A 10,117-nucleotide genomic window follows, 5' to 3' on the forward strand; every position below is an offset into this window, starting at 1 on the left:
GCTGGAGGAAGGAAGGGAGGAACGGGAGGGCAGCAGGAAGCCGCCCAGAACGGAAAGCGCGAAGGCGTGTTCCCGCCAATTTTCCTCTTCCCGTCAATTTTCGCAAAATGGGTCTCTGCGCAGGCGCGTGCACCGGGCTGGCGCTCCTGGGCGGAAGCTCCCTCCTGGGTTCTGGAAGGCGGAAGTTCTACCAGCACAGGCCAGGTGAGCAGCCTTCTAGGGTGGGCCCTGGAGGGACTCCTGTCTCCCTGCATGGAGGAGAAGCGTGGGGGAGGGAGGAGGGCTTAGCGAAGAGGCTGTATTGTGGGGGGGCCTTTGTCTCGGGGGGCTTTCCATTGTGAAGAGGTCCGAACTCCCCATTTCCTAGACGTTGAATCCCACACACACCCCCCAGCTTGGAGGGCCAGGTTTCTATGAGGCTGCCCTGTGAAGAAACCGTCCCCTTTCCAGGAGCCTTAAGCACAACCGCTTCCTCCCGCTGCTGACTTGGCTAGATGGTTGCCAAGGGAAAGGCCGGGAGCTTATCACTCGAAGTCTTTTTCTCCTTGACTCCGCTGGGAAAATGGTTAAGGTGGTTTCTTTTTCATATAGAGCAGAAGTCTCCAAACTTGGCGGCTTTAAGACTTGTGGACTTCAACTCCCAGGATTCCTCAGCCAGCAAAGCTGATGAACTCTGAGAGGTGAAGTCCACAAGTTGCCAACGTTAGAGACCCCTGATATAGAGGGCTATAAAAAAACTATGAAGTTGTGTCTAAGTGCTATTCTTTTTTTTTTCCTTTTGGAGGGGGAGGGGTGTAACCACCTGCCTTTCTCCCTTGGGCCCTAAAAACGGGTTAAATATGACTCTTTAAGACAGCTGATTTCAACAAGCTAAGAAAATGAAATTCAACCTAGAGAAAAGTAAATTCTTACCAACCCCCCCCCCCAAAAAAAAAACAACAACACAAAACTGCACATATAGACTGGGTGAAACCTGGCTTAATAGCAGTAACTCTTGAGTGGGATCTTGGAGCCTTAGCTAAATAGGAGCCAGCAGTGTGCAGCAGCAGCCAAAAGACCCCAATGCAATCCTAAATTGCATTAACAGAGGGATACAATCAAGATCAAGGGAGGTATTAAGGCCACTCTATAATTCCTTAGTAAAGCCACACCTAGAGTATTGCATCCAGTTTTGATCACCACACTATAAAAAGGTGTTCAGACTCTAGAAAAAGTGCAGAGAAGAGCAACCAGGATGATTAGGGGACTGGAGGCTAAAATATATGATGGTTGCAGGAACTAGGCCTGGCTAGTCTAGGGAAGAGAAGGACCAGGGGAGACAGGAGAGAAGTTTTCCAATATTTGAGTGGCTGCCACAGAGAGGAGGAGGGGGTGAAGCTATTCTCCAGGGCACCTGTAGGCCAGACAAGGAATAATAGATGGAAACTGATCAAGGAGAGATTCAACCTGGAAATAAAGAGAAATTTTCTGACAGAACAATCAACCCATGGGACAGAAGTTGCCTTCAGAAGTTGTGGAGGCTTTCAAGAGGAGATTGGACTCTCATCTGTCAGAAATGGTGTAGGGTCTCCTGTTTGGGCGGGGGGTGGGTGTTGGACTAGATGATCTAGAAAGTCCTTTCCAACTCTGTTAATCTGTATAACTTTGTCTTTTCACCCTATGCTGGATGGCCTAGGTAGCCCAACTTTAGTGAAATCATGCCCTTCTGGGGAGTTTTGGCTTGCCCAGATTCACAGGATGTCTTTGAGCTAAATCCCTGGGCTGAACATGGGCTCCTTCCATTCATGTGGACAAGGGCTTCCTTGGTGCTTGTGAAGAAGTTGGCCCTAGTGACCTAACCAGTGGAATGGATTCCCTCCAGAGGTTGTGGGTGCTCCATCACTGGTGGTTTTCAAGAAGAGACTGTACAGCCATTTGTCTGAAGTGGTCCAGGGTCTGCTTGAGCAGGAGTTAGACTAGAAGACCTTCAAGGTCCCTTTCAATTCTGTTTCTGTTCTGTTACCTGATTGAGAGCTGCAACCCACAATAACTTGCAGGATGGTCCTAACCTTTGCTGAGCAGGATATGTTCAGTCTGAGAAAACCGGCAGCATGAGGCCCCCTTTCCTCTCTGTTCTGGTGCTGCAGGCAGCTGTGATGCTGAGACTTCGTCTTTTGACCTGGGACATCAAGGATACCCTGCTTCGTCTCCGTGTCTCCGTGGGGCAGAGTTACTCCATCGAGGCCCAGGCCTTTGGCCTCCAGGTACCCGCTGAGGTGCTCAATCACTCCTTTTCCCAAGCTCATACATCCCATAGCCAACATTTCCCCAACTATGGCTCAGGCCAGGGCCTCAGCTCCAAGCAGTGGTGGCTTGGGGTTGTCATGGAGACCTTCCAGCTTGCTGGAATTCATGACAGTGGTGTTCTCTGGCCCATTGCCAAAAAACTCTACCAGGATTATAGCAGCCCAAAGATCTGGGAACTGGTCCCAGGGGCCATTGAGATTCTCCAGTGGTGCCAGCAACAGGGTATCCCCATGGCAGTGATCTCCAACTCTGACCAGAGGTTACAAGAGATTCTGAGCCGGTGTAACCTCCGACAATATTTTCAGTTTGTCTTAACCTCGGAAGAAGTGGGGTTTGCCAAGCCAGACCAGCGGATTTTTCTGGAAGCCCTCCACAGTGCCAAGGTGGAGCCCCAGCTGGCTGCTCACGTGGGGAACCATTATGTGAATGACTATTTGGCTGCGAGGAAGGCTGGACTGCACAGCTTCCTGTTTAAAATGGCTGGGGAGCCAATTGAGAGCGACATGGAGGTGCCAGAAAACCACCTTCTATCTTCACTTTTAGATCTGCAGGCTCAGATAGAGAAAGGCTAAAAGGAAGTGGCTGGATTTCAGCAGCTGCTTCTAATAGAGGAAATTGCAATTTTAACCAATTATTAACATTAACTCAAAGTAAGTTCAATAAAACCTATACCCCTACGTCTGCAGCATTCCTGTCCCAGGTTTCTTGTATTAGAACAGAGTTGGAATTACAGGCTGATACAGAATTTCTTTGGGGAACTGAGGGGATACACACACCTAGTGCCACTCAATTGCTGCCAGTAGGAAAAGAAAATGTAACGGGCATAATAGAGTGGAAAAAGTTATTACTTTGGAATATTACAGAACGGTTTGCTTATTCCAGGCAAATCTACAGACTAAACATTCAGTTGTGGTTGATTTGTGAAAGATTCCTTGATGTTCCTTCACATGGAATCCGAACGGTGCTTTTTCAAAAGGCAACTGGACTTTTTTTGTTTTCCCTTGAAAGGAAAAGGAAAAACAAAGAAAGTCCAGTTGCCTTTTGAAAAAGCCCTTTTGGGACAACTATGACATGGATGACTGAGAATGTCTATAGACTCTACATGGAATCTTTCTATCCCAGCTCTTTTCCAAGCAACCCAGCATGATGTGAAGGGAGGCTGCCTTTTTTCTTTTTGGTAAGCAGTCCTATAGCAAGAGTCACATTCTGGCTTATGGATACAAAGTTGAATTCTAATGCCAGATCATTAAAATGTAGGTCCTTCTCTCGCCTCCCCAGAGTTGGTCTCACACCAGATAAATATTTCGATCAGCCACAGCCCGGGGAGGGGGGCATTGGACTCTCGCTGATGAAGCTCACATTCATCCAGGTCAACCAAGACCCCAAACTCTGCAGGGCATTTCAACAGATTCATGTCAGCTGCTGGTCATTGTGTGAGGACTTTGGGATCACAGCAGGAAAAGATCCAGGAGGAGAGACTGTAGCCCAAGAGGGCTTCAGGGTCGACCCACTTAACAAGCAACAGGTCTAGGAAATGCCTAGTTTTGTACGTGCAGATCTTACGTTGACTCCAGGATCCCTGCAGAGGAGGATTCCTCAGCCAGGGCGTTGGGCCAGTGATCGAAGTGAGCAGAGTCCTCTCGGTCTGTCCTCCAGGCCACCTTGGGGCTGAAAGTCAACATTCTCTTGTCGATGAAAAGAGCCAAGAAGGAGCCAATCCTTTTCTCAGCAACATGAATGTCATCTGTATTGCTGGGAGCAGCAAACTGGCCAGTGGGAAAATCCCAGGCAGAGTCAGGGAGGTATGGGGACGCTTTACAAAGCCCGGGAGGCTAAGTTGCATGATGAGCTGCTAAGGGAACTGGGTAAGTTTAGCCTAACAGAGAAGGCTTAGAAGAGACACGGTAGCCATCTCCCAATATTTAAAAAGCTGCCACAGAGAGTTTTTGTTTTCCATAGTATCCAGCCAAGAAGCAATGGATGGAAGCTCACCAGAGGGAGATCCAGCCTAGAAATGAAGAAATCTGACAGAACAGTTTGTCAGCAGAGTGGTGGGCCCTCCATTGGTGGAGGTTTCCAAGGAAAGGTTGGACAACCGTTTGTCCAGGAAGGTATGAGATTCTTACCTTGGGCAGGGAATCGGACTAGAAGACCTTCACAGTCCCTTCCAGCCCGAGGGTGTGCAAGGCCAAACCATCAGCCATGAGCCTGATCAAGGCATTGAGCAACCTGGCAACTCCAACCCCCACAGCTCTTGGGCAACCAGGTAGCTGGGTGTAAATGAACTCTGTATGTTGATCCTGGAGCTGTGCCTGGAGGGGGGAGCGGAGCACCTCACTTGCAAGCCTACCCATTAAGTAGCACCCAGTATGGTGGAGAAGGACATCCACTGGGCCCAGAAGTCAATTGAGACCCATGCTGAGATTACTTCCGACCGAGTAATTCCACTTGTCCAGTCCAGTCCAGTCTAAAACTGAAAGGATCTGGGGCCAGACTCCAACTGGTTTTCACAGGGTTACAGGTCAGCCCTAGAAGCTGAGTGGATGGAATAGCACAGAGCTCCTGCCACTCACTGCCCCACTCACCTGGGAGTGCAGCCATGAACAGCCGAAGTCCAGAGCTATCTGGCTGGCTCTTAATTCCTTTGCTTTGTGGGGCTGCGGGACCCCGTCATCTTCCTCAGTTTGCACAACACAAGATTAGAGGTAGCCCTGAGTCTTGAGGGCTCAGCTTGACACCCTCATGGGGCACCTTTTCTGGCTGGGGTTTGTGTGCAACTCCCATTGTCCCCACAAGATGGCAATGTTAGGGAAGAATGACATTTCCATTTGTGAGGAAGTGTTTTTCCCCCCAGTAAGACTGGTCTATCAGGGCAGCCTGGTCTACTTTCTTCCGATTTTACCTTTCAGCCCCAATCCAGGAGCCTTTGCAGGAGGCTTTCGCAACAAACTATTCTTGGGTTGAATTTATATTTATCTTTATTTCTTTGTCGGTAGAAATACATTCAATGTTTGTGAGGAAGGTTCCCTGATGGCTGGGGTAGGGTGGTAGGTAGGACTGGGAACACTTTGGGCTCATTGCTTCTCTCAGCCCAGCTGAACTGATCTGCAGGGCACAGCTGAAGGAGGGACATTTAGAGGGGGGGCTTTGGCAGGGAGGGGGAAGGAAGAGAAGCACAGACCCCCAGCCTCAAACCACGCCCCTCCATTTGGTATAAACCCCTGACTCCTAACCTCTGCTCTCAGTGGGGTTAGGTATCCTCCCACCTACCACAAGGAGGGTGGTCATCGGCAGCAGTGATTATGGTCACCAGGTAGGTCAGTGACTCCAGTGCACCTCCTGGGTCAGGATGCTTTTGTGGGCCTGCTCCTCCTTGGTCTGACCTGCTTTGGGCAGCTGCTATTTTTCAGTGTCCATACATACCCAACAAAGTTCAAATGCCAAATGAGGCCCTGCCAATCTTTGCTGGCAGCTGTCCAGTGTGCTCTCCACCTTGAAAAGCCCTGTGGCCGCAGGGCCTTCCATTCCACTTTGCAGAACTTTTGTAGTCACCTGGAATGACGTGCCTTCTGCCCGGCATGAGCTGCTCAAAAGGATTTTATGCACCAAATGCCACAGGACCTACATTCTTGGTTCTCTCTGACCAGGGGCTACTGACAGGAAATCAGCTCTGCAGCTAGTCCACATTTTAAAGGAGTAGATGTGGCATCCTTCCTCTCCCCCCCTCCCCACTTCTGCCTTTGTATCCACAACAATAATTGGTGATGCAGACATGCCCTCCAGGTCAGAACCTCCACCAACCATCAGGCTCCTCTCAAATGCCAGGAGGGGACTGGGGAGTGAGCTGAGAGGGGGTTGCCCTCCTCCTACTTAGATGCCTCTTCTTTTAGCCACACTTCTTCTACGCTTTGAACGGCTGCAGGCTGCAGGTCAATATTGCGTGGAAATAACCGCTCCAGAAACAGCCTTTGGAGCTACTCCAGAGTCAGCTACTGGATTAGGTCACGGGTCTTTTGAGGGGGAAGGTGTCAGGGTGCCAAGAATCCCAAGACAATATTAACACAACATGCTGTTTCTTTTCTGGAAGGACTTCTACCACAACTTTGGCAATGGAAGCCCTTTGCCCTTGAAGGTTTTCACTGTGGCCCACTGGTTCTGAAACAAAGGGAAATGGGGGGGGGGCCTTGCAAAGCAGATTTGACACCGGCTTCCCCCCAATCAGGCTCGGGGTTCTGGCTTGCTCAGAATTACTTCGGAGAGGCGGTAGGGAAGATTGACCGGGCGAGGGGAGAGTCACTCTGCACATGGCCCAGAGGACATGCACATTCACAGGAGTTACCTTCCTTCGCAATCAGGTGCCCAACTTTTAAAATCCCCATGAGCTGGAATGCGTGTCTTCCATTGAATCACTGCCTGCAGCGCCTCTGTTCGGAAGGGTTCGGGGAATGGCTGCGCATCTGGAGCAGACTGGGCTCTTCAAAGCAGCCGTGGGTCGTCCTCCCCCACTTCCTCCACAGCCGCCCCAGCCCTGAGCTGGGCACCTGCCGACCGTCGCTGGCTAAGCAGAAGCAGCACAAGTCCCGGCCATGCTGGGCGGCTCTTGCGCTCCGAGGCTCATGGGGCATGCCAGGGTACCTGCTGTTCGGGTGCGTTGGCTGCAGGGGAGGCATCCTTCCCTGGCCCGCCCTATGGCATGACCACCTGCCCCCAGAGTCTCCGAGCGGAGGGCCAAGCTACCTCTTTTGTGGGCCCGTTCTCGCCACCCCCGGCCGATTGTGGTTCCCAAAGGCTGAAAGTCTGTAGAGATTGTCTGTCCTGCAGGTCCTGGTTGTCCCAAAGGGGCTTTTCCTAAGAGGCAGCTAGACTTTCTGGTTTTCTCTTCTGAAGACTTTGTTTCTCATCCCAGAAGCTTCTTCAGCTGTGACAGGATGGAGGGGAAGGGAAGGATTGATATCATACATTCATATATTATATATTTATATTACATCCAGTGCTTCAACAACCCTCTCAAAGGATGCAAAGGACCAGCTGTCTGCAAGGAGTATCAATCCTTCCCTTCCCCACCATCCAGGCAGAGCTGAAGAAGCTTCTGGGATGGGAAGCAAAACATCTTCAAAAGAAAACCCAGAAAGTCCAGTTGCCTCTTGAAAAAAAAAAAAGCCCCTTTGGGACTTCCCGAAGGCTTGGCAAGCTGGGCAGGTGGCGGAGCGCGGGAAGGCACCTCTGTGCCTGCCAGCTTAGCTCTTGGCGTGGGTCTCCTGGCTCTGCATATTCAGTGTCTTTCTCGGGTGGGGGCTGGGTGGGTGTCCTGCGTGGGTTAGGCAGACCTGGCTGCGCTAATGCGCATTGCACTGTGCTAACCTTCACCGTCTCACTCGCTAGGCAGGGTGTGCGGGGAGGCGCAGGTGCGCACAGCATCCTCCGCTGGTCTCCGCCGGGCACGGCTTCCTTCCTAGCAGGGCTGCCTCTTTCCTGGGAAGGGGCGCGGAGCTGCGGATGGGGATCGGTGTCCGTGCCCAACCCTGGTGCAAAGGGCCGAAGCTCCCACAGGGAGTTGTCTGGGCTATTCTGACCTGGAGACACTTGTTGGGTCTCTTACATCTAATCTTTCATCGTTCGGAGAGATGGAGAAGCAAAACATCTTCAAAAAAAAAACAGAAGGGGTCGGTTGCCTCTTGAAAAAAAATCACCTTTGGGACAATGGCAACCATAGTGGCAATTCAGGAGCAAATATTTTTTTTTCAGATTTCATATGTAACATTTCCTGGGTGGCCAGAAGCAAATATTATTAGTGTCAGCAATTACTGCATTTGTGAATAAAATCTTGTATGGCATGCGTCTAAGATACCATATAATAAGAACATCACTAAAAATTCAGATCCTAAAAGACTACTCAAAAGAAAAATACCGAAATAGGACACCAATTGTCAGGGCTGTCGTAACACATGGGCCTGATGGGCACTTGCCCATGGGCCCCACAAGCATAGGGGCCCCATACTAATCTGTTTGTTAACCCTTCAATGCATCCTGTAGCATATAAATACAGCAACATATTTATTACATATTTATTTGTTGGAAGTGCCAATGAAATAAATATATGCTTGGAGACTTCCGGTGGCAAGATATGGACGAATGGAGGGGCTGAAGCTCGTCCTGAGTTTCACGCTATCTCCTCTTGCTGTTGGAGTGACCCTTAGAGGTGCACACATCTTGTAAAGAAGCGTGCCAGTGTGGGGAGACTCAAGTCGCAGTGTGGAAAAGGCGATTCTCATCGCGACGTAGAGAAACCCTGTGGAGACCGACAACAAGAGACTCAGCAATGGCGGTCCTAAAGCCTTGATCGTTGCACACAAGAGGAAGCGAGTGAGTGACAGACTGTGGTGAACGAAGAGTGCGAGTGAAAGAATTTGCGATCCTGATTGAGCGTTGAATATTGGAGTATCTTAGTCGGAGCGAAGCCCAAAAACAGCGGCCAAAGCAGATACGAGCAGCGGCGAAAGCGAAAGGGCTCGTGAGACGGAAGAGGGTAAGGACTACTTAGAAAAAAGAATAACAATTTAAGGGAACTTTGAAAGATTTGAATTGTGGACTTTGGGGAAAATTGGAAGGACGAACTCGAGATGCGGGGAGACTTGAAGTAAGGAATTAAATTACAACTTCAAATATTCCACGAATGAAACTGAATAATTTACTGGTCTCCTTTTGGATTATTGGACTGGAGCTGTAGTAAGTGGAGAAGATTTATTAAAGAAAGAGACTATTTGAATCAAAAAATTGACTTGTAAAACTTTTAAATGAAAGGAGAAACGACTACAGCAGAAAGTGTGGTGAGATAGTGAAATCAGAGACATTACTCAGCAACTCTGTGCTTCCGGTGCGCTTGGTGAAGGAATCTTGAAGAACTGAAAAATTATATTAAAACACTTTAAGCTTCTAAATTTGCAACAATTATTTCTTGACATCAACTTAACTGATTTTTGAATGTGGTAAATGTAAGTTATATATATTTAATTGATACATTAGTAATATTGTAGTTTATATTTGGTTATAACACACACAAAGGGAGGTGATAATTATTGAGGTATAGATATTTGATTGTAGGCATTGATTAGATTGAAAAATGTTTGGGAGAATATATATATATATATTGATAAGAGAGGTTAATCCTGTAACATATCATATTAATTAGCGTAGTGGCCATTTATAGTTAATACTTCTTAATAGTGAATGTTAATTTGGGACAACATATTTAATATAATACAAAAACAAAAACAAATTTTACAAGAAATGACCTCCGTCACTAATACAACGCTTAAAACTGGAAAGAAGACCTCTTCAATACAAACAACTTCAATGCCATCAACCTCAGTGATGGCACAAAAGACAATTGAAGAAACTCTACCTGGAGAAAAACAACCTATCATCACGAATGCCAATATTCAATCGACCCTTCTTACTTTACAAGAGTCCATGCTGAAGCTTCAGGAAATAGTGGTAAAAAATCATATCGAATCAAGAGCTGACACAAATGAACTAAAAGAAGAGATGGGAAACTTAAAGGCAGAAATGAAATTAGACATCCTAAAGTTGGATCAAAAAATTGAAACAATACAGCAAGCACTAGAAAGGAATGAATCAACAATAAAGGAGGTTGAGAAAAGAACGGAACAAATGGAAAAGAAGCTGGAAATGGTTGGTCAGCAATTAAGAAATGTAAAGAAATGGACAACTCCTTGGTATATTTGGAAATGGACAAGGTCGCAGCATATCTAAGATTCCAAAATATAATGGAATCTAAAGAAGAGGACTTAGAAAAAGTGATGGCAGGAAT

General features: G+C 48.1%; 2 protein-coding genes across 3 annotated transcripts; one reads left to right on the forward strand and one right to left on the reverse strand.

Moving 5' to 3' along the window:
• Positions 1-35: 35 nt before the first annotated feature.
• HDHD3 (haloacid dehalogenase like hydrolase domain containing 3) lies at positions 36-2,964 on the forward strand. Of its 2 annotated transcripts, none has more exons than XM_026688654.2 (2): positions 36-204; positions 1,676-2,964. In XM_026688654.2, exon 2 carries the CDS (start codon positions 2,091-2,093, stop codon positions 2,856-2,858), a length of 768 nt encoding a protein of 255 aa, XP_026544439.2. In that variant the 5' UTR covers positions 36-204; positions 1,676-2,090; the 3' UTR covers positions 2,859-2,964. The 2 variants fall into 2 exon arrangements, with proteins under 2 accessions (XP_026544439.2, XP_026544440.2); XM_026688655.2 differs by having other exon boundaries at positions 155-204; positions 2,127-2,964.
• An 881-nt stretch (positions 2,965-3,845) lies between these two features.
• On the reverse strand, positions 3,846-7,439 carry BSPRY (B-box and SPRY domain containing). The gene is given in 5 exon segments (XM_087944262.1): positions 3,846-4,052; positions 4,872-4,960; positions 5,613-5,711; positions 5,714-5,738; positions 6,293-7,439. Coding segments are annotated over 5 exon segments (720 nt in total). The 5' UTR covers positions 6,593-7,439.
• Between the last annotated feature and the right edge of the window lie 2,678 nt (positions 7,440-10,117).

Source organism: Notechis scutatus, chromosome 15, assembly GCF_049901735.1.
Source record: "Notechis scutatus isolate UNSWTSFEM ecotype Mainland chromosome 15, rNotScu1.2, whole genome shotgun sequence".
NCBI lineage: Eukaryota > Metazoa > Chordata > Lepidosauria > Squamata > Elapidae > Notechis > Notechis scutatus.